Genomic DNA, 23,152 nt, shown 5'->3' on the forward strand with positions numbered 1-23,152 from the left:
TCTGCGGAAGTTCTCTCCTCTCCCTGCTGCCCGGCGCTCCGCGCTTTCCCCTTCCACTCCGAACTTTTAGCCGTGTTGGTTCAGGAGCGCAGGGGGCGGCAGTCCCGGGAAACCGGGATGACCAAAACCTGCTCGGCCTTGCGATGACAGACCGCTACAGATGGGATACCGGGAAAGAATTCTCGGCTGGGAGGGTGGGCAGGCCCTGGCACAGGGCGCCCAGAGAAGCTGCGGCCGCCCCGGGTCGCTGGAAGTGTCCGAGGCCAAGGGCCCGGGCAAGCGGAAGGTGTCCCCGCCCACGGCAGGGTCTGGGAACGGATGGCGGAACGAGACCATCGTTACGGTCCCTCCCAAAGCGTTCCAAAAGAACTACTTTTAACCCCTTTCGCCCGCTTGGGCACCGGCGGCCCGGAGAGCCCTCCCCCTAGGCCGGGCCGGGCCCGCGGCGCTCCCTCCCCTCCCGGGGGCTGGTCCCGCTCCGCCCGCCCCTTCCTGGGGGAGCGGCGGCGGTTCCGGGGCGGGGCCGGCTCGGCCGTCAGGCATGGCCGGGAAGAGGAGCGGGGAGGCGAGCGGGGTGCCGGCGGCCAAGCGCGTCTGTGGCCCGCGGGACGAGGAGTTCAATGGCGCCCGCTTCAAGGCGCTGCTGCGGGACCCCGCGGCCGCCGCCGAGGGTGAGGGGCTCTGCAGGGCGGGAGAGACCCGGGGCTCCGAGGCGGGCCGGGCCCCGGGCGAGTCGCGGGGGTGGCGGCGATGCCGCTGGGGATGGAGCCCGTGGGCACGGCCCGGCCTCCCAGGGTCCCGCCCGGAGCTGGCCCCGCACGTGGCGCTGGTGCCCAGGGTGACGCTGTGGCTTTGCAGGGCTGGAGACCTTCGTGTCCGTCGCCAAGACGCTGCCGTCTCCCCGAGTGTACGATGTCGTGGAGGGATACGTAAAAATTTCCATGGAGTGTGCTGAGATATTCAGGCTTCTCGATGGAGAAAGGAAGCCTGAAAGTGAGGTAAGTTGGACGTGGGGGCTTGTAACTCAGGGACTGGCGGCTGCAATCCCACCCCGGAGAGGAACCGGCAAGGGGTCGCCAAGGAAGGGTCCCAGCCCCCAAGGCTGCCAGAGCCCCGGGAGCGTTTGGACGGCTCTCAGGGATGCACGGGGTGGGATCGTTGGGGTGTCTGTGGGGGGCCGGGAGTTGGACTGGATGGTCCTTGTGGGTCCATTCCAGCTCAGGGTATTCTGTGCTTCTGTGAGTAAATGCTTTGTGGTGCAAAGAACTCTGATAATTTAATATGGTGTGGTGGGTTTTTTTTTTGTTGTTGTTGTTGTGTGGGTTTTTTTTTTTTGTTTTGTTTTGGTTTTTTTTTTGTGTATGTGTGTGTGTGATTTTTTTTCCCCTGGAAGTAGCAGTGGCAGAAGCACCTACCAAGTGGCAGATGCTCTTTTCAGTTAGTACATGTTCCCGCATTGAATGACACACAGAACCAGTAGCCCTGTTCATATCAAGCTGTTAAGGTTCTTTAAATGTTGTCAAAAGACCTTTTAGGAAATAGGGAGATCAATAGAAGCAGTTAAGAAAGCAAAACTTAAGTACTCTAGTGAAAGTAAATGTTTTTAGCCATCTTTTTAATACGTCAGTATTTCTAGGAAGCCACTGGTCAAGTTGACCTCATTTTTCTTATTTCAGCTGGACGCGATTTGTCCTCATCAGAATATGATGAATGAACAAAGAGTTCAACAGCTTTTCACTGTGAATGCTGGTGCAGCATTGCTAACTGCTCACAACGCAGTATTGCATTGCATGGCTTTTTAACCATCACTTGCTGTTCTTTGCCTTTCAGTATCATTTTTGTTTGTGTAGTGACAACCTGTGTCATGTTCAGTGACAGCCTTTCCTCAATATCCCGTTGCTGACAGGGGCTGATGTTTGTAATGGACACAGCCTAGTGCTGTATGGGTTCTGGATCCTTCTGGAAGGAATTAATTGCAAGACTGGAACAGCCCCAATGCTTCTTTCCAGCACATTTCATTTTTTGTTATCCGCTTGGGAGCAGTCGTCTCTTGAAGCATTGATTTCTTGGAATGACATGCTCTCAGATGTGATCTTTTCAAAGAGGAAGCATTAATTTAGGAGAGAATTTACAAGTTAGTGTCACTTTCATATGTGGAAGTTTTCCTCTTGGAGCGGGGTTGCTTTTTTTATTCATGGTGGTTATTACTGTTTGCCCAGCTAATGATTTCAGGTCAGGGATTAACTTACTTTTCTATCCTGCAGATGCTGTTAATCTTTCAAGCTCTAGAAGCCATTTTACTGAGGACAGCCAGCGACCTCTCACATTTTTCTGTTGTGGGAATGAACATTGTCAAAAAGTTGATTCATTCCTATATGAAACTGGTCTATGCTGCTTTGTATTCTGAAAATTACAAGTAAGTCTTCTTGGTGCTCTGGTGGAGAATATCTGTCACTTGGTCTGGAGGGACTGTACTGGACACTGCAGAATTCATTTTGCCTTATTGCTCACAATCCACTTTTATTTAATAAACCTTTTCCACTTGTCATAATTACTTGCAGAAGTCTTTGCAAGGTGGAAATTCTGATACATCAGACAATCCAGTGCAGTAGGATACTTTCCTGAAACTGTAGTTTTCATCAGTTGGGCCTGTCCTAGTGAGAGCTAACATGGATGGTACCTTGAGTCCTGTTATTTTAATGCTACTTGATTTTTGGGGTGAACTGTACTATGTGGAACAGGGCTGGGCAGTCTTCCTTTGATGGTGGCAAGTGCTGCTCTTGAGTGCTTTATTTCCCTGGGTTTGTTTTTTTGAGTCAGGTTTCCATGTTTGTAATGCATTTTTCTCTTTCCGACTGGCTTTTCTTCTGTAATTTTTCCAGTCACTTAGATGTGAGGTCATTTTAAGTTGCTAGATAATTGTGTTATCTAGTCCAGACCAAACGGTTTCTCGTGCTCATGTGGGTAGGGGAAAGAAGTTGTAAATGCCAGAGACATTTCAGTACAAACCTGTGAGGAAGAGGAAAGCAGAGAAAAAAACAAAGTGAAATTGGCTTGTCCAAGGCAAATGACTCATCTTTCAGTCTTTGAGCAGAATTGGAAAAGCTTTCTCTGCTTTCCCAGTTCATAGACACAACTGTGCTTCCTCCACTGTACAGTTGATCCTACTGCAGCAGGCATTTTAACTGGACAGAGAATCTCAAAAAAGTGTACTGGAAACAAGTTTTGAAGCTGTGCAAGATCTGCACTAATGATTAAGTGTTTAAAGATTGTGGGTTCTGGAGAAATCCTTGTGGAATCTGCGAAGAAGAGGCTGCAGATTTCTGATGGGAGATGTCCTGCATTTTCTGTGCAACCTCTTTGATGTGCAGAAGGATTTTCTTTACTGTATGTCTCTAGATGGGATCTCTGCTGGAATCACATGGCTTTTTAAAGATTGTCCATGACAGAAGCAGGATGGACAGATTACACATCTGTTCATGGTAGTGGCTGCTCAGATGATTGAGATCCTGTGCACAGTGGCCCTGACACGTTCCTCTTGAAATAAATGGCAAACCTCAATGAATTTAGGAGTTCAAAGAATCAGAGGATAAGTAAGGGTTGTCTAGTCCAACCCCACTACCATGATTATTGTTAATTTTGGCACTTTCTCCCTTTTAAACGACTTTAGAAAGGGAATATCCACCCTCACATTACAGCTTAATTTTGGGGAAGAAGATCAAAAGGCGTTTCCTTCTCCCTTCTTCCCAAGCCCCTCCTTCCCAGCTGCTGTTATTACTGCCTAAAATAATTACTTGGATTGTTTAATTTCCCTTCTATTTTCTCTTGAAGTTTTGATTTCTTGCTTGGGTGGTTTGTGTGAGCATCATCCTGGAAATAACCTGCAGGTTTACCTCTGCTTTGGCTTTTTAGGATGAGCCGAGGGTGCCTTGCACTGTTGTCAGCAATGGTGGCTCAGGGCCCGGATTCAGCAAGGGATGTGTTTAGTCATTTTGATTTCAACAACAAATATCTGCCTGGATTGTTGAAAAAAGGATTTAAGAAGGTAAGTTAAGGTGCTGCATGCCATGAAATGCCATGCCATGGCTCCACCAGCTATTTTAGCTAACTATTTACAACAAACTGGTTGCCAGTGTTTGCTGTATTTTCATCTGCCAGAACTTAACTCTTCCCCTCCTGTCCTCTGTCAGGCTGAAGTCCTTGATTGTGCCCAGCTGAACACAGGAGAGCTCCTCGTGTGTTTCCAACAAGCTGTGGAGAAATATAAATGTACAGTTTCTGTGACCTGCCCTTCTAGTGTCTAAAACAGAGTGAAAGTGATAGTAAACTCCTGAAAACTAGTCAGGGGTTTTTGCAGTTTGGTCCCACTGAAGTAAATGGAAGTTGGAGAGGCGATATTGCCCAGTACTAATGTGGAGTAATTGCATTTGAAAACATAAACAAGAGCTCTAAATAATCTCTAGCTGGAAATCCTTAAGAAGTGTATGTGAGTGAGGAGAAAAAGTCACTTCTCTTTTTCCAGAAGAAACTATCTCATGTTCCCTCCCTGTTTGCTAAAAATAGTCAGAATTGACCCAGACCAGTGCTTTAAAACAAGAATATTTATGTGTCATTCCAAATGCAAGTGTATAATAAATCCGGCTTTGTTTGCAGTGTTGACATTACAATGTTTCTGGATTTTGAGGATTACTTTCAGAGTGAATGTGTGCATTTGTGTTGGATTTGTGCCTTCTGAGATGAAAAGTCAGATTTTTTTCTTTATTAAGCAATCAGGTGAAGGCAAAAAACTAAACGCATCTCTTTTTCCTCGGAACCACCTTTTGTGGTTCTGGAATTGTCATATTCTGTGGGTTTTGACCTCACTGCAGGAGTACCTTCACTCTTGATTTTAAGCTCTTGGGTGTAGTCTTTTGACCACAAGTTGCTTAAATATGTGAGTAAGGTACCAGGAAACGAGCATCCAAAAGGTCTTACTCTTATGCAGATTTCAGTGAAATTATGTCACAATTGGCTATCAGAGGTGAGTTTTTAACACAGAAATACCAGGCCCAAAGCTTAGGGCAAAATCCTGTTCGTTTCTGTTTATTTCTTCTTTCAGCCCTTTCTCGAGTCCCTGCCGCCTTATGTTTTGCCTACTCAGAATCTTCTTTTAGGCTTCTTTACAGGCAGCTTAATTTTGCACAACAGGTTTAAAAAAAATTGCAAGTCATGGCAGGACTCAGGGCATGTAGTGATAGGATGAGGGATGACTTTTTTTTTGAAAGAGGGTGTATTTACATTAGATATTGGGAGGAGGCTCTTGGCCATGAGGATGATGAGACGCTGTCCAGCACAGGGTGCCCAGAGAAGCTGTCACTGCCCTGTCCCTGGAAGTGTCCAAGGCTGGGTTGGTCAGCAGTGTGGGTGGGAATGTGTCTCTGCCCGTGGCAGGGGGTGGAAGGAGGTTACCCTTAAGATCCATTCCAACTCAGAGCATTCTGTGATTCACTGTTCGTATCCTGTGGTGCTGTTACAGGTCAGGCTTTCACTGCTTCCGCTGTGCCTGAGTTGGTAGTTTTATATTTGCCTCTTATTATGGCAGTTTTGTGAACTGACCAAGCAGTGCACAAGTGAGGAAGTTCAGTGATGGATGGTTTGGCATGAAACTGCTGTTAATGTTTCCTTTTTCTTTAAATTTGTGGCCTGGTCTCATGTATTGAGAATTGAAAAGCACTAGTGCAAAGTGAACTAGGGCATTTTCCCTTTTGCCTAAAAGTGATCTGCTTATTGCAAGAAGTTTTTTATCTGAGTACGCTGTGTGTATTGCATGTAAATGTCTGTCTGTGGCTGCATGCATAGAAGTTTCTAGAAGTTGTTTCATTTGCCCATTTATGGCGCTTCTGGAGATAATCAGCAGTTGCAGTATCAGTTCTGCAGTTGGGTACAATCTATGTGCTAACAACATTTTTTTTATTTTTTTTTGTGTTTACTTTTTTGTTTCCAGGGAAGAACAGATGTCCGCACAGCCTATATTCAGTTTGCTCTCTCCTTTCTCATTGCTGGTGACAATGCACTCTTGGCACAGGTGCTGGAATTAAAAGGTACTTTATAATTGCTTGTTGGGTTTTTGGTTTCAAGGCCTAGACATTTATAGGTGATAATAAATATGACCTAATTAAAAATAGGAATCACGTAGAGAGCACTAATAAGAAGCAAAATATATTTTTTTGCGTCTTCTTACCTGAGAAGCTTTAGACTTCTTTGGTAGTGTAATAAATAGGCCTCTTCTGCTTGAGAACAATATGCTATCTGCTAAAACTTTGCAAAAATGACAAGTCTTTGGTGACAGGGATTAAAAAAAGTAAATCTAATCTTTGAGGTCATAGAGTCAGTAAACATAAATAAATTAATGGCTTCTTGCCTTGCTCATAGGACACTAACAGCGGATATGCTGCATTTCATTTTCTTTTGAAAGGGGTGTGCTTCAGTTGCCTTTTTGCCCTGTGAATTCTGACCCTTGCTAAAGTTATGAGACAGTTCAGAATGGATCTAGAAATGTTGTTTAAAAAAAGTCCTTTAGCCGTTAGCTGGCAGCAGGTCATTTCCCCTGCGGCAGGGGACTGAGAACTGGCTGTAATTATTCTCGCTTCTAATTCTTCTCTCGCTCCTGCTGCCCCAGGGCTGCTGATTTCCTTTAGGTGCTGGAAGTAGTTTAGTTTTTTCGTGCATGTGGTTGGAGATGGAACCACCAAACATTTGAGAATCACTAAGTGAAACAAACACAAGTGCCTCAATGGGAAGAATATGAATTTACTTGAATTTTAGTATGGCATTTCAGGGCCCAGAGTGTATTTAAAGGTGACAGATGCTGTAGCAGTGCTAATCAGCAGGTTGGCAAATTAGGCAGTCAAGATCAGAGTAGGTTTGCCAGCATTGGAACTTGCTCATCACGGTAGCCACAGGCACATGATCCTTTTGAACTCTGATTGCTGCCTTGTGGTTCATCCTGGAATATAACAGCAAGATAAGTGGTGTGACATGGAAGAGGAATGGGTATGAATTCCCTGAAGCATTGTAGTATGAAAAGAGCTTTCACGTTTTGACCTCAATTTGAAATGTCCTCTTAGATTTCATTCCAGATATTCTTCGCTCTGAAATAAAGGAAGACAGAGTTTCTACTGTCAATCTTCTACTTTCCACACTGAAAACGAAGGTATGGTACACCCCTGAAGCTGTGTTGTCTTGTGTTTTCTGTTTTCCTCACTGCTGGAAACAGTTCTGCAGTGATTTCTCACACAATGTTAAGTTCTTGGGGCTGCTGGCAGCGTGTTGCTGCAGCGTCTATGCCTGATAATGTGTGTTGGAGGTTGATAGCTTGGCTATATTACTGTCTCAGGATTGAAAACAGGGAGGCAGGAATTGCTGAAGGGTGTCAGAGTTATGGTGGCTTCCTTTCCTGTGCTGCCACCTTCTGAGCGTGGCCCTGCCTCTTCCCTGCGATGCACTTGTTGCTTGTAGAGCAGCTGCACTTGAGATGTATTTTATTTCTTTAAAAATGTTTTTAGCCCCAGTTTCTGTGATTTTTTAATATTTGTTCTCAGCTACTGTAGCAATGTTTCATAAGCTGTTGGATGAACAGTTGAGAGAATGAAGAAAAAACAGTTTCAGTTTTAGAGTATAGCCATAAGAGCCTGCCTCCGACTCAGGCTTTTCACTACTGACCAATTAAAGCCAAAAATGTTCTTTGATTTTGCTGTTGCAGTAACACAGAAAGGAGAATAAAAAGGCTACCATTTACACGTAAAATAAAAACTCCTTGAAACTTTATTTTTCAAATGAAGCTTTCCCTGTGTGGGTATTGTACATCGTGAGCTGTTAGGTTATTGGTGGATGCCAGCACATTGTATGGCTCTTTCAGCTTACCAAAAACAATGAGAATTCCAACAATGCCAGCAGTAAAACACAGCAGACGAACTTCTGAGAGACTTCCTTCTCTGTGTGCTCCCTTTCATTCAGACTTGATTTGTAGTAGGCCTTACCTACTACCTGTGTCTACGCTCAGGTTCTCATGGTTCCTGTCTGTGGCTGTGATGCTCTAAACATGAAACTGTGCTCTTCAGTTGAACGTGAGCATCTGTCCTGTCCTGTCCAGCACGTGCAGGGCTTGCCGAGGTTGGTGTAGGGTCAAGGCGGAGCGGGAGCATGTGAGAGAAGTGTTGATGGGACAGGCAGAACCTTTCTTCTGCCCTGGTGAGGAGAGCCAGCTCTCTGTGAAGAATGAAGTGTGTCGCTGTTTTGCCATGGTTTTCTGATTAACTTGCAGTGAATAGAAAAGTTTGGTTTTTTCTCCTTTTCAGGTGGTTCATAACAAAAATATCAGCAAAACGCAGAAGGTGCGCTTTTTCACTGCGGAAGTGTTGCTTCACATCGCTTCCCTGTACCGTTGGAACGGGATTACTGATGTCAGCCCTGAGGATTTAAAGGTCTGGTCATTTCTTTCTTTGCTTAGTCCTTGGTGCTGCCTTCTTTTCCCCCTCCTTTTGCAGCCCACAGCTTTTGAAACAGCTCCCAATTGCTCTGAGCTTTATGAGCTCAAAAAGAGGAATCTACTGAGCCTTTTTAAAATGAACCCCCAAATTTCTACTGCTTCTCACTGGGTTTTGGCTACAGATTTTTCACTTCTGTGTCTGCCCTTTAGTATTCCCCTACCAGATGCTTACAAGCCTGCCATTCCCATCCTGATGTACTGTAAACACCCTTTGGAGGAGATCTGTTTGTAGTAGGTGTCTGCTTAGAGCTGTGCAGATCTCTGACTCCATTCTTAAGCATGTGTTTCAGTTCTGAATAATTTTAAGTTCTTACAGTTCCTGGCAGTCCATGTAGGTCAAATGATTCATGGTTTTCCAGCCTCAGCTGTCAAGAGTCTTCTCATCCATAGGCATCTTGAGTTGTTCTGGATTTAGAAGGTGAATGTAACTGTGGAATCACAAAATGGTTTGTGGTTTGGAAGGGACCTTCAAGTCTTGCAGCTTCTCTTCTTAATCTGAACAAAAGCCAAACTTTTTTTTAGTATTTCTCTAAGTGAAGCCGTATAAAATGTAGAGTGAAGTTGATACCTGTGATACAAAATCTCATATGCCTATTTTTACTCCTTGTTGGTTTTTATAGGTGGCTCAAGGTTCTGAAGAGGTGGGAAAAGCAATGGTACGAGAACTTGTGCATAGTTTCTTAATGGACCTCTGCTGCTCTCTGAAACATGGGATAACGTTCCATGATCCAAGTCTTGGAACTTCTGGCAAGTAAGTCACTGGGCAGCTGGGATTGTATGTGGATTTTTTGCTAGAAGCAAAAGAGCCCTCACTAGTTACTGTGTCTGCCCTGAAATGTTTGGTACTAATTCACTGTTGGTCATGCAGAAAACGTGGAGGTAAATTAGTTGCCTACTTTTGAGTATAAACTGAGAATTTTGCCAGGAGGGTGAGAAGTCTTGCCTTCAAGTAACAGCTAGAGAAGCTGCAGAGTTCACATCCCATATAAGGTATCAAAATAAGGATTTATTATGTAAAATAACTTTTTTTTTTTCCTTCAACAGGGGAGGAAATGTGGTACTTCTGCACTTCCTTCTTGGTTTAAGAACTGCAACAGAAGATGAAATGGTTGCTGATCTCCTGGTGAATATTCTCAAAGTATGCCCAGATTTATTGAATAGATACTTCAAGGAGACCCATTATTCCTTTATTCCTAGAGTGGCGCCTGCTTGGATGGACAATGTGAAGTTACTCAGGAAGGTAAGAGTATGGCTGATGACAAAAAACCACGCTCGGAGCAGGAGGCTCTCTGAACATTTAAACTAAACTGAGAAAGGAGGAGTTGGTGTAAGAAACAGTGGAAAAATCACGTCGGTGACATATTTTGGAGATGCAGCAACATCAAAGCTCAGCTAGAAAAACCTATTGTCCTTTGAGTGTTCCGCTGCCTCTTTGTTTAGATTGAAATGGGCAAGAAGGATCTGTACTCCCTTGAAAAGGGATGCTGGCTGCATACAGAGGGTCCATGGAGTTGAGTAGGAGTCTGGCAGATGCTGTGTAGTGTTTTTGCATAAAAATTGACATTTAATGTTGCCCTTACTTCCAACAAGTCCAAGTCCTTCTGTAAAATGCTCCCCAGGAGAAGCTGTCATCTCTGAGACTGTAGCAAAGGGGCTTACATTTTTGTTTCTTTTCTTTCAGATCTATGAGGCTCAACCAGACGTATCCAGTTCTTTTAAGACTTCTGAATTTATTCCTCTTCCCAGACTGCTGTCTATGGTGATGGTAACAACAGTCCCTGCAGTGTGCAATAAAATAATGCTGAGCAAAGGGTTAAATGTAAGAGCCGTCTATAATATTTCAATGACTTTTCTGTCCCAGTTATTAGTTTGATTTTAGTATGTGATGATTCGAGAAATATCTTAATTTGGTTAATTACCTGTGGTTTTTTTCTGCCCCAGCATAAATATGGCTTGGGGAAGTATTGGAGAATGAATATGGATACTGATTCCAAGTGCCTTTCACAAGCACCGGTTCTGCTGCTGTCAGCTAGTGGTTTAGGCTGGGAATCTGAAAACCTGTGGATTCTTTACTGCTAGCCAAGATCTAGAAAATAATTAAATCATTGACCAATTTTAACACACATTGAGAGTACAGACTGTGTGCAAAGCATAACAGGAATCACTGAAATGTCATTAATTCACTTCCTTCTTTTAGTTGCCCAGCACAGTGGTGAAGCACAGCATCCTGTCACTGGTGTCCATGGTGCTGAGAAGAGCTCTGAGGAACATCGAGCACTGTTTGTCTGAAGAAACCTGGCAAAGGTCACAAATTTACACACTGCCAGCAGTGCAGGAGTTTGTGCAGCTGTACAGAGAAGCTCTTGGCAAGGTAGAAACAAAGAGACACTTGGGGGGAGGGCGGGGGTGACAGGAGGTGTTTTGGAGTTAGCAGACAGCTGCTCTTCTCTGTACTTTGACCTCAAGTGGTTCCAGCCTAGGAGCCAGGGGATGGTATCCTGGGGAGGCTGTGGATTCAGTGGTGAGGTAGGAGCCTTTCCTGACTGTCTGACGGGAATGCAAATAAAATTCTGTGGTGAGACAGATTAGTAAGAGACAGATTAATGGCTGTTGTGCTGCAAATGACTTCCGAGAGCAGGAAGCAAATTCTCTTCCTGGTTCAAGTCCATGCAGCCAGCAGAGGTTACTCAGAAGTTACTAGACAGGAGAGCACTTGAATTGAAAATATACCATGAGGAGGAAGAATCAAACGAGCTTTTCACAGGAAACCTTTTCAGTAGGATCTTCTTTCCAGTAGTTGTGTTCTGCAGAAGTGGAAAGACAGTGCTTGATTTCAGGTCATTCCCTGATTGCACACGAGGTCAATTCCAACCTTTGTGAAGAGCAGCAGATCTTCCTGTTGGGTGTTTGGGGATGTATTTATCACAGGAGCTTTGTCTTACAAAGGAGAGCTGTTTCAATTTACCCTTTTTGCTTTTAGGTTTTACCGGACATGAATAATCTTGTGGCTGTTTGGCAATCCCTTCTGAAGCAAAAGAGAGAACACAGTGATGGCCCAGCAGAGAAAAAGGAAGGTGATGCCTCCACTGTGAAGGCAGTGGCTGAGACAGAAGTTGCTGAGCAGCATGGTAGGTAAAGCAGGTGGAGTTACAGCTTCTTATCTGTGTGGGAATGGGTGCTGTGCAACCCTCATTCCACCCTTCAGCAGAATGCAGATCTCACTTGTATGTTTACTACTCACCTTTTCTTTGTTTAGTTCTTCAGGCTGTTAGAATTGCCTGAGAATACAGTTCAAGTATAAGCTGCTGCTACAAGGTTAAGCAGTTTGACTTTTCTGTCCCAGGATCAGAATGGCTGAGATTGGAAGGGATCTCTGTAAATGATCTTGCCTGCTATCTCTGCCTAAACCTGGTTACCCAGGTCCATGTTCCCCCACCTTTTGAACATTTCCAAGGATGGAGACTCCAGAACCTCTTTGGGCAGCCTGTGTGGGTGCTAGATCACCCTCATAGTCAGAAAGTGTTTCCTGACACACCGCGTGTTCCCGTGTTCCACTTTGTGCCAGAGCCTCTGCTCCTGCCACCGGCTGCTTCTGGGAGGAGCCTGGCCCGGTCATCTTTGCACTCTCACTTCACGTGTTCATAGGCATTGATAAGATGCCCCTGAGCCTTTTCTTCTCAACAGTCCCAGCTCTTCCAGCCATTCCTCCAGTGGGAGCATCCAGGGGACGCGTTCTAGTCCCTTCGCCCTTTTTGTGAGCCTTTGCGAGACCCTCTCCGGTGTCTCCGTGTTCCGGGGAGTCCAGATCTGAACACAACACTGCTGGTTTGGCCTCCCCAGTGCTGAGAGGAGGGCAAGAGCAGCTCCCTGACACCAGGACTCCAGGGCCTTCAGATCCTTCCCTGGCACTCTGCTCTCCGCTTTGGTGGCCCCCAGAATGTACTGGTGAATGGGCCTGTTCCTTCTCAAGTGCAGGGCTCTGCTGTTCCTCTTGTTGAACTCAGCCCTCATGCCCTTGACCTTTCCATGCTAGTAGTTGTTTTGCAGCCACAAAATAAAACTGGCAGGGAGACTGATATGCCTGAAAAATAGTTTTTTTGGAGATATTTTTGTTTGTCCAAGTTATTTTACCAGGAGGTAACTTTTTTTAGCAGCTAGTTACTGTGGCTACACAAATGCTTGTGTTGATGTAACACAGTAATGGAGTTTGATGTTGGAAGAGGGGGAGAGGGAAGGAGTGAAGGCTTCAGTTTTCCTCTCTCAAACCCAATGTCCCTCCTGAAGGGCTTGCTTCCACAGTCCCATTGCAGGGAAGTTTCAGGGCTGTCTGCATCTTGGCCAATGGCCTGTGAAGGTTTCCCTGTAGGCTAGAGATAAATCTTGCAAACAGTTTTGCCTTTCACAGGGCATATTCCACAGAGAGACTTCCTGGAGCAAAAGGTTTTTCAGTGGATGTCCCTCTGTGCCTCCCTTTGGGCAGCAAAATGTTGTCAGCACTGACAGTCCAAGGCTTGGAAGCCAGTGGAGCAGCTAATTTCTGTAGGAGTGGATCTGTAGTTCCTCAGCATTCTGAGGCTGTGTCACTTACTCCCAGTTCACCTTTCACAGCTTTATTTGCATTGTGGCCACTAGAGAATTCTTTTCTAATGGCAGCTGAGACTCAGGCAAACAAAGTTTATCCATGGCATTCATCCAGTTCTTCCTGACTCCTTAAGGGAGACCAAGTGAACAGGATAAAATTAGGTGCTAAATGTTTTGGCCCGTGTACTTTCCTTCCTTTCATTCATTAATGACTGGATAACAAGCAGCTTTTATGCCTCCTCCTGTCACAACTGAAACCTGAGATGGTTTTTCCTGGGAAGTAAACAGTTGCCTTAAGTGCTGTAGGTGTTTCTCTCATGCAGGTGTTCTGTTGTCTGGCTCTTGCCCAGAGCTTACACTGAGAAAGCATTATTTGGAAAGGGGAAAGGGAAAGAGAGACGGTTATAACTGAAATAATAAATTTGCAACGGACTGTACTGCACAGTCTCCTGCACCTCCCCAGCGAAACCTACCTGATATTAGCTCAAAGTAGTGTCCCCAGAGTTCAGCAGCATCTTTGACTTTTTCCTGTTATTCAGCCTTAAATTAAACAGCAGCGGGACTGGTGCGATTCTCACAGTGAGCATTCAGATGTTTCAGGTTGTCTTCCAGATGCGTGAGCACTTCTGAGTCAAATTAGAAATGGCAGCTCTCAGTCTAAAGCACTGAGTAAGTGGATTTAGTTTGGAAAGTATTCATACAGAAATGCTGGGAGAGGGAACTGGAGATTCAGTGGGTGTTTTTCTCCTTCTTGTTGGGAAGATACAGCAGGTCATTTCCTAGGCAAGTCTGCTGGAAATGCAGTTGGTAATTCTCATGCTGGTAATGGAGGTACAACACTGTGCACTCTTGCTGGGGAAGAAGGAACTAATTATGGAAACAATTTGTTTAGGTTCAGATGATGCTGAGATGCTGCTTCTGAAAGCTGCGCTGCTTCAGGTCATATGTCTTTATCAGAAGGTTGTGCCCCATTTGGTAGCACGGAGCAACTTTGATTTTAGCAAGCTGCTAAAAGGTATGTGATGCTTATTTGTATTTCCTCCACTGTTTTCTCTGGCTGTTTACAAAGTCCACAGCAGAAGGGAATGTTTGCTTTTCTGTGGAGATAAAGAAATGCTTTCTAAAAGTAGCCCATTTTAGTTTCTCCATTGTGTTGGCACTTACTGTTGCCCTTTCTGTGGTGCTCTGGCACTGTTAAATTCCAGTGCTGCTCTGCCACACCCAGGTTTCACTTCAGTCTTCCTCTCTGTGTATCATATTCTTGGAAGTGTCTGGTCTTCATGGGCTTTGAATTCTAGTCTTTCTGAGGAGCGCTTATCTTCAGCTCTTAATGAGGTTTCTTCTAGCCCTCTGTCAACAACCCCCTGTCAGTAAGTTATTTCCAAACTCTTACTATCTGCGACTATAAAGAGTTTTTTGAACAAAATAGTTTACAGTAAGTTTGGGGTGGGGGTGAGGAGCAGCACCTCCAGGTCTGCCAGTGTCCTCTGAAAAATCTTGTAATAGAGATTTGGCCTTGGTAGAGTCCAGTAGGACAGAGCCCTTGGAGGGCAGAGAGGCCTTAGAATGCTGGCTGATATCCAAGGACCCACCTCCTCTGAGCTGTGAGTTCTCAGGGAGAAAAAAATGCCAGGAGGTTTCCATGGATTTGATAGGGAGCTGAGGAGCAAATTCACAGGAAAAAAAAAAAAAAAGAAGCTTTCAGGAGGTAGAAGTGAGGACAGGTAACCTGGGAGGAATGCAGGGAAATTGTATGGGAAGCTTGGGATAGATACGCTTTGGAAAACTAAGGCTCAGTTAGAACTGAGTCTGGCCAGGGATGCCAAAAGACAATGGAAAGGGGTTCCATAGGTGTGTTGTCAATGAAAGAAAGCCCAGGGATCATGTGGGCCCTCTCCAGAAGAAAATGGCAAACCTGACTACCCTGGATGTGAAGAGGGCTGAGGTTCTCAATGACTTCTGTGGCTCAGCCTACAATGGCAGGTTCTCCAGCCAAGCCTCCCAAGCTGGGAAAGACAACTGCCAGGACTAGGAGAGTGAAGATCCTGAGCCCACTGTCAGAGGGGATCAGGTTCAAGCCCATCTGAGGAGCCTGAATGTGCTCAAATCCATGGGATCCGATGAGATCCATCCGTGGGTCCCGAGGGAACTGACACAGGAAGTGACTAATCCACTACCCATGGTATTTGAGAATTTGTGGCAGTCTGGTTAAGCTCCCACTGTCTGACAAAGGGGATACATAGCCCTCATTTTTAGAAAAGAGAAAGTGGAAGACCCAAGAAACTACAGACGAGACAGTCTCACGTCTGTGCTGGGCAAGGTCACGGAGCACATTCTCCTAGAAACTCTGCCAAGGCACAGAGTTTGGTTGGTAGCAGCCAGCATGGCTTCACTAAGGGCAAATCATGCCTGAAAAATTTGGGAAGGTCCTCCAATGCTGCTTGTGGTGCAGTTGGTGCAGCCATGGAGAGAAAGCATTCTCTGTCTTGAGGGAAAAAAGGAAAGGGTTGTTTGGGCATCACTGCTCTCTGTGGGCCACCCGGCTGAAGTACCTGTCTGTGTGTTTGGGCAGGGCCTGGGATGTGTAAGGCTGGGAGTTCTGTAAATGGCTTAAGTAACCTGTCGGAGAGAGAGACTTGAAACAAAATCACTCTTTAAAATCATGCGTGAGGTTTTTCTCCCTCTGTCAAAGCACGTTGAATTGATTGTTGTGCTTGATGGCTCACCAGATCACATACCCTGTTTATCCCTTTATTTCTTGCACTGGTCCGCTTACTTCAAGCGGGACAAAAGGCAGGATGTGTTTTTGTGAGGCAGAAATCTCTTGGTGGGTCTGTTGAGTACATTATGAAATAATAAAGTTAAACAGGCTGGAGAATAAAGTGTCGTTCTCAAACAAATGTAATGAAGTGAGCCTGGGTATTGATTTTGAAGTGAGATGATGATGATGATGGTGGTGTAAAAAAGTCATGAGACTTTGTTTTCTCGGATGTGTCAGTGTGAGAGTTCCGTTGCTCCTTCTGATCGCCCTGATGGAAACATGCACCAAAGGCACCATCTTTTTCTACCTTGTAGCAATATGTTCTTCAAGTAGCTGGTGGAGTTTATAGTTTGGTCTTACTTGCCATTGGATTGCCTTGGTGGTGACCGTTTAAAATGTAAAATTAAGCTGTTGTTTCTCTCATGTGTGCCACAAGGATCCTGCTGTACAGCTTTTCAGGGCTGCTGAGACTGACAAAAGAGACCTTATATTCCTGTGCACGACCAATGGTTTCTGCTGGGGTCAGGTAGTGGAGTCTCCCTCTGAGGGCTGGATTCCCACCTTGGGTTGGCCAGCCTTAGTCACAGTGTGTTTTTGGGGATCCCATGACATGAAGATCTGTGAATTGCCAGCTTGTCTCACAGTTGTGTTTTAGACCCTAGAACATGAATGTTCTGCTCTTCTCTGGACAATGGACCAAACTGAAGTTGGTTTCTTGCTTTCACACCTCAGGTATAGTCACTGAAAAAGGCTTGCGGGAGGAGGTCCCTCCTCTTCTGCAGCACCATATCCTGAAAGTGGCTTTGGAACTTCCTGCAAACAAATTTGCCTGGTTCAGAGTACAGGTAAGAGGCTGATGCAAGTTTGTTTCCTTGGCCTCTTGTCCTCAAGTCTTTCCATCTGGTATTGCCTGGTTTTAAACTAGTGCAGTCGTTTTAGAAAGTGACAGTTTTGTAAAATCAACAGGAATTGCAGTCCTAGCAGTAGTGAAAAATGCCTTCTCAGCCAGATAGTTTTTTACAAGAACAACAGTTTTTGCTTCCCTGATGAACACAGGAGACAGTTCCTGTAGCTCTTTGTGTCTCTGGAAAGGAGCACAAGTGAGAATGTGCTGGTTTCCACTTGTCTGGAAAGCCTGAGGTTGCAGACCAGGGAAATGAGCCACTGATGGGAGCTGTCCCACTCCTTCCCAAGAAAGACTCCAACAGTTTTTAGTGTTCTTCATAATTAGTAGGAGCCATCAGGGCCACAGCTCTCCTTTTTACTGCAGGCTTGCAAAGTAAGAAGTCTGTCAAGAATTTGCTTGTCATGTCAGGATAAAGGAGTGGGCCTGGCTTTGAGGAGAAGCAGAGACACCCATGGAGTGTGGCAACAGGGATAGATGTGGAATGATTGAGGAGTAAAAGACGCTTGATGAGAGGAGTGGCTTTGTCTTGGGCCCTTGTAGTAGTTGGGGTTTCTCTTACTACTGTCGTCTTCTACTTTCCAGGAAAGCATCTTGAAAGTGAGTACAGTGATCTTGGCTCATTGAATGCAGAGTAGTGTAAATATTCCCATTTGTTTCTGGTCTTGGGATTTTTGGGCAGATCTATAAAATAACATACTTACCTTACACACCAGTATCAGTGCAACATAGTCCTGTATAGTGTTGCTGTAGCAGAGGAATTTTAATTTCTTTTTGTAGGACATCTCTGAGACAGAGAAGATATCTGGTGAAAAATCGGTCTTCTATTTACTGATGAAAATGTTTGTTACAAGTACTCATTCTCATCTGAAAATTTCCACCAAAAAATTAATCATCAAGGTAAGCTTTTGAGTTGAAATATCAGGATATTCACTATGTCCCACTGGTCTGAAATTTCAGGATTGTAACATCTTTTTCTTAAAGCAGTTACCTTTACTGCAGGGTTGAGTGGTCAACAGAGTCTCTTGTTTCCTTTGACTGTTCTTGGAATGTGTTGTTAGATAAGTGGCTGTTAGTGAAATGTTTTACAGAAATAAATGCTGTGGACTGACTTCCCTGCGGCAGTTGATGAAAGAGTAAGGAAAATGTGTTCAGTGTTTATGCACTCCCCTAGGCTGAATTAATTCTGATACTGTAATGCATCAGTGTAGTTTATGCCTGAAAAATTCTTGACATTGATCAAGAAGAGATTACTTTGGATTTTTTTTTTTTTATCAACCTGTATTTCATCTGTACTTGAGCACTCCAGCCTTGCATAAGTCTTACCTGGTTTGCTCTGGCCCTGCAGAGTAGTTCCCCCTGTTACTGTCTGATACGAACTTTGATGCAAGGAGTACTTTTTGTCTTAAAAAATAATTAAAATCCCCTTCTGTATATTTAAATTAGTAATTTGACTTTTCAAAAAAAGCTGGTCAACTACAAGTCTACAAGACACCAGAGACTGTTGTTTTTAGCACCTTATTAAAATAGGCCATCCTTTAGTTATCTAAGTAGGGGTAGAGATTTGCATTGGGAATAAATGCAGCCAAAGTGTCCTGCCAAGAGAAAATCCAGGACCTGGATACTGGCCCTGGACAGCGCTTCTCATGCAGTGTCCTGCAGTATTCATGGCACACAGATTTGTAGCCAGCATTGTGCTTTGGATCTTTGGATTTAGCTCCAGTCGCAGGGTGCCATTGTAATACTCAGTCCAGCAGACCAAAGTTCAAGTGATTGAATTAGGGTTTAGTTGCCCTTGATCCTTGCAAGGGATTAAAGGCAGGTTCACTTGGTCTCCCAGGAATGAGCGTCTCAACCAAAAGCTGCTCAGAACTTGCTGTTTTTCTGGTGGTTTTGGATTCTTTGGCCAGGTGGGAACATGGACTGTTTGACTTGTTCTTGTGCCCACTTTCCACTTGAGTCCATTGCATTTTCTCTGAAGGGAGTGCAGGAACAAGGAAGTTAGGGCAGTTACGTCAGCAGAAAGGCAGCTAAGAATAGATGGTAAGGACTTATTTTTTCTGCACAGTGCCATGTAAGTGAAGGTTTGTTTTTGGATTTCACATTCTGTTCCTGCCTGTTTTTGTGAGAGCTGCAAGTGCTTTTCTATTTCGAGGCTCTGCCAAAAATAGTCACTTATATGATAATGAATCCTTTTCCCTTCATTTTTTCTTTATTTAAATGAATTACCCTGCCAGATTGATGTAAGCAGAAGTTATTTTTAGAGCTGCTGGTGTTGGACACTGAGTAAATGTAGAACAAATGAGTTGTGAAAGCTTCCTTTTATTTTGTGTGTGGAGAGAAACGGAGGTACAGATTGGTCCTGTGTAGTTGCGGTCGTTCAGTGTAGGTGCCAGAGTCAGGAAGCCGGGCAAGGTTTCCTCTCTTGTTGAGAGTTAGGGGCAGGGAGTTTAACCATGGTGTCACTCTGATTCCCTCCTCTTCTCCCTCCTCCTTTCTTGCTTATAGAGCTTGGAGCTCAGGGCCACCAGGTTTGGGTAGAGCTTGTGGTCAGGACCTGAATTTAGAGAGCAGGAAAGTGAGGGGAAAACTTCTAGATAAGTCCAAGCCTGTCTCTTGATTGTGATTCTTGGGACTTCTGGGTCTGCCTCTCCACCCCCAGCAACTTGAACTGCTCTCTGGACCTTGCTGTGGTCATAACCCACTGCTCATTTATGTGACTGTTTATCCATCTGCCTGGTTGTTTTAAGTACAAGTAGCCTGATTTAGGTTTAATTTAGCAGTGGTTTTCCTTTGTTAGATTGGTAGTTTTATAAAACTCCACTACGGGCTATTTTTAACGTGCCCTTTTTTTTTTTTTTAGCTGCCTGTGATGATATCAAGATGTACAACCCTCTGAAAGCAGTATAACCTGCTTTCCAAAAATTCTAGAAGTAGGATTTTTATTGTCCGCTATGCAGTTAAGGCCCCCTAGTGAGGGGGAATAAGGCCTCTTGAACTGAGGGGGGTAAGGAGAGTGACTGATAGTTCTTTCCATCAACCTGCTCTTCTTTTCTTTCCCCAAAGAAGCAGTCATGAAGTTATTATACAAAAAGATGTGTATCTCTTGGGGTTTTGATTTTGGGTGTTCTGAGGTTTGTTTACATACCTCCTCCTTTGTTCCTTGGACAGGTTTTACGTGACAGTGGAGTGTTTGAGTACACGTGGAAGGAACTTTCAGTTTGGCTGGAACACTTGGATAATACAAAAGAAGACCAAAAGGAAGCAGTGATTCAGTTTTTGGAAAGGGTAACAGTGTTCACATTAGCTGGATAAACAATGCAAAGCATAGCGTTAGTGGAAACTGGAGATTTTGTTGCTCTTATTGAGAAACCCGTCGAAGACCAGCAAATGAATTCTGAGAAAAGCCTTGTTTGGGATTCTCGATACAGTGGTGGCATCCTTCTTGTCTTGAATGGGAGGACAGCAAAATGATTTGTAGGGAAATGAAATCCAAAAAGCTCAGTTGTTATTATGGCATTGTTGGTATAAGGGTAGAGCGTTGTACATGTGGGTAGCTTTCATCTCCTCTTTAAGTGCCAAAATTATCAGACCTCAGTAAATGGTTGTCCTTTACAAGGAAAGGTGACCCTTCCTGTTTACTCTTCAGGATGTTGAAGGCCCAGTGCTTCAGTTCCAGTATGGTTTCCCCAGGTACTCAGTCTGTGGTAGCAATCTAGATGCTAAATTGCAGTTTACTTTTTTCTTTCCCCATCAGTGTCTCCTGTAGTGCAGGAACTGTAGACAAAATCCTGCAGAAGTGATATGGAAGTTGTCCTCCTAGAACCTGCCCAGCTTCCAACAACTTTCAGCACATGGTCATTGTCATGTTCCCCTACACTTGCTGCCAGCCAGTGCACTTACCTTTCTCTCCATTTTTGCTGACAGATCCTGCTGAAGCTGGTGACAAACCCCTATCCCTACACAGACAAGGCAGCAGACCTGGTTCAGGAAGCCAGCATGCTGCAGGTGGCTGTTTTTAAACAGGACTCTGATAACGCCAGCATTCCCATCTCTCACATTGATGGTATGTGGTAAACCACCAACAACAGAATTCCGTGGCTCAGGGCTACGTTTTCTTGCCCTAATCAGCAAACTGGGAATGGATAACTCTAGAAATCCTGTTAAGTAAGGACCCTCCAGGATTCAGCCCTCCGTCTGTGCTTGATATCAGAAGTACAAGTCGGAATTGCCAGGTTGCCACTTTACCCCTGAAAATAATTTCTGATGTGGTTGTGCCACTTTGAATAGTATTTAAAATCTCGCTTTGTGCTCCTGTAGCAGCATTTTTGAACTAAAATGGAAATTTAGCCCTTCTGCCTGGGACTGTTCACAGAATCATGGAATCCCAGAATGGTTTGGGTGGGAAGGCTCCTTAAAGCTCATCCAGTTCCAGCCCCTGCCATGAACAGGGACACCTTTCAGTAGCCCGGGGTGCTCCAAGCCCCAATGTCCAGCCTGGCTTTGGACACTTCCAGGGATCCAGGAGCAGCTACAGCCACAGCTTCTGACGAATGTGGCTTTCATCTCTCTTTCTTTTTTTTTTTTTTTTTTTTTTTTTTAGGAGTTAAAAGGATGCCTTGTATTCCTGGAGTGTTGCATTCTACCTCTGTTCTTTTTCCTGTTAGTCTGAGTCTGGATCCTCTGCTTAGATTTTTTTTCTTCACTTATTAGATGTCTTGGATATGGTGGATGTCCTGATTGATGGCACTGATGGCTTTGATGAAGAGATTGGGTTCTCTTTAAATGAAGACATGATTATCCAAACATTTCCCTTCAGTGCTGTTGTACCTGCTGCCTTAGAAGCCAGGAATATACTGTTGCTTCAGTCTGAAAATGGAACAGGTACAGGTTTTTTTGGTGTTACATCATTTCTGCCAGTAGAGTGAAAGGGGCATCGTTTTTACCCATTTTTAATAATTGTTTACCGTTTATCATTTTTTACCTTGAGGTGTTTTATCTTCCCTGCAAGCAGAAGGAGGTGCAGATCCATGGTGTTTCCTGCTCAAGAGAGGCACTGAAGCTCCATAGGTGCTTCTGCCCTTTTTCCCTGACCCTAAAGAGAAGAGATGCTGTTCCCCGCATGGACGGTCTTGGTCTGGAAGTAGTTGGCTTCTATAACAGTGTTTTTAGGACAGTGTGGAGATCAGGAGAGGAATGTGGTTTCCATGACTGTAGGCAGGAGATCAGGGAGAGAGGACTGCACTGTTAAGTAGGAAATGGATGCATTTTCCAAAGGAAGCTTCTTCAGAAATTAAGCTCTGGTGGCAAATACTGCAAAGTTGTACCACATCCTTGAGGAAAGCATCGGAGTCACGGGGGCATCAGGTGGGCTTGGAGCAGGATTTGCCAGCCCCACAGAACCTCACTAACTTCACAGAACCTCTGTGTGTATTTGGCAATCAAGTAGCACGTGGGGTGGACTGAAGGTCCCAGTTCTGAAAGAAAATTCTGTTTAATTTGTACATGTTAACTGGGGTGTGTGCCCCCCAGTACAAACCAGTTCTTCTCAGATGTGGTGCTTGGCAGGGGTGTTTCCCTGTAGAAATAGAGGCATGTCTAGCACAGCACAGTGAAGATGGGTGATTTCCTTCAGCATGAGCTAGCGTGTGGAGGATTTTTCAGGTACTTCAGTGGTCAGGAGCACTTGTCTAGGTCACTACAGACACTTCTTGATCTTACTCAGTACTTTTCTGAATGATGCTCTGTGGGCTGCTGCCAAGGCTCAAAGGAGGCTCAAAAAGGCTTACAGTGTCTGTGATCTCATCAACAGTTAAATTTGTTTTTGCTTTTCTAGGAGCACGCCTTGTGGAGTACCTTGTTGCTGTTTTCACTGAGCTCCTGCACTCTCAGAGAGAACCCCTTGCTCTCTGCCTGATATTCCAGCTCTATGATAAAGATCTCGAGTCCCTGGAAATTGCTAAGTATCCTCAGCTCTACCAGTTCAACCAGTACTATAAACTCTGGATACCCAAGCAATCTCAGGAACCTGTGGTATGGAATACCTGAAGTCACTGAATTCTTGAGCCAGTATTCCTATAAAAACCTCACTGTTCATAGAGGTTACATTTCCATCAGAAAGAGCATTTTTATTGAGCTCATTCTGGATTTCTTGTTGATCATGTTGGGACACAAATTTGCTCCTGGGCTTTTATCTGATTGCACAAGAGGTCTTTGTGGTGTTTGGGAGGTGATACCCGGGCTCAGGGGTCGTACGAGGACTCCTCACCAGGCACAGCAGAGCCTGGCACGTGCCATGACCTCGGTTCACTGTGTCTGGAGCTCCCCCTGAGTGGGTGGGGGACCACAGGCCCCCTGGGCTGGGTTTGGTGAGTTTTTC

The 23,152-nt window shown here is 44.8% G+C and overlaps 1 protein-coding gene across 1 annotated transcript in view; it reads left to right on the forward strand.

Annotated features, from left to right (window-relative positions):
* Positions 1 to 541: 541 nt before the first annotated feature.
* Positions 542 to 23,152, forward strand: part of URB1 (URB1 ribosome biogenesis homolog) — a 40,644-nt gene continuing 18,033 nt past the window's right edge. The window contains exons 1-19 of the mRNA XM_062515269.1: positions 542 to 671; positions 859 to 998; positions 2,265 to 2,416; positions 3,913 to 4,045; positions 5,984 to 6,080; positions 7,107 to 7,192; positions 8,337 to 8,462; positions 9,148 to 9,278; positions 9,572 to 9,767; positions 10,209 to 10,346; positions 10,725 to 10,898; positions 11,508 to 11,655; positions 14,001 to 14,123; positions 16,602 to 16,714; positions 17,554 to 17,673; positions 19,945 to 20,061; positions 20,701 to 20,839; positions 21,487 to 21,657; positions 22,610 to 22,806. Of these exons, the coding sequence (XP_062371253.1) occupies positions 542 to 671; positions 859 to 998; positions 2,265 to 2,416; positions 3,913 to 4,045; positions 5,984 to 6,080; positions 7,107 to 7,192; positions 8,337 to 8,462; positions 9,148 to 9,278; positions 9,572 to 9,767; positions 10,209 to 10,346; positions 10,725 to 10,898; positions 11,508 to 11,655; positions 14,001 to 14,123; positions 16,602 to 16,714; positions 17,554 to 17,673; positions 19,945 to 20,061; positions 20,701 to 20,839; positions 21,487 to 21,657; positions 22,610 to 22,806 (2,631 nt within the window). The remainder of the gene's footprint in view (positions 672 to 858; positions 999 to 2,264; positions 2,417 to 3,912; positions 4,046 to 5,983; positions 6,081 to 7,106; positions 7,193 to 8,336; positions 8,463 to 9,147; positions 9,279 to 9,571; positions 9,768 to 10,208; positions 10,347 to 10,724; positions 10,899 to 11,507; positions 11,656 to 14,000; positions 14,124 to 16,601; positions 16,715 to 17,553; positions 17,674 to 19,944; positions 20,062 to 20,700; positions 20,840 to 21,486; positions 21,658 to 22,609; positions 22,807 to 23,152) is intronic.

This window comes from Cinclus cinclus, chromosome 2 (genome assembly GCF_963662255.1).
Source record: "Cinclus cinclus chromosome 2, bCinCin1.1, whole genome shotgun sequence".
Classification (NCBI taxonomy): Eukaryota; Metazoa; Chordata; class Aves; order Passeriformes; family Cinclidae; genus Cinclus; species Cinclus cinclus.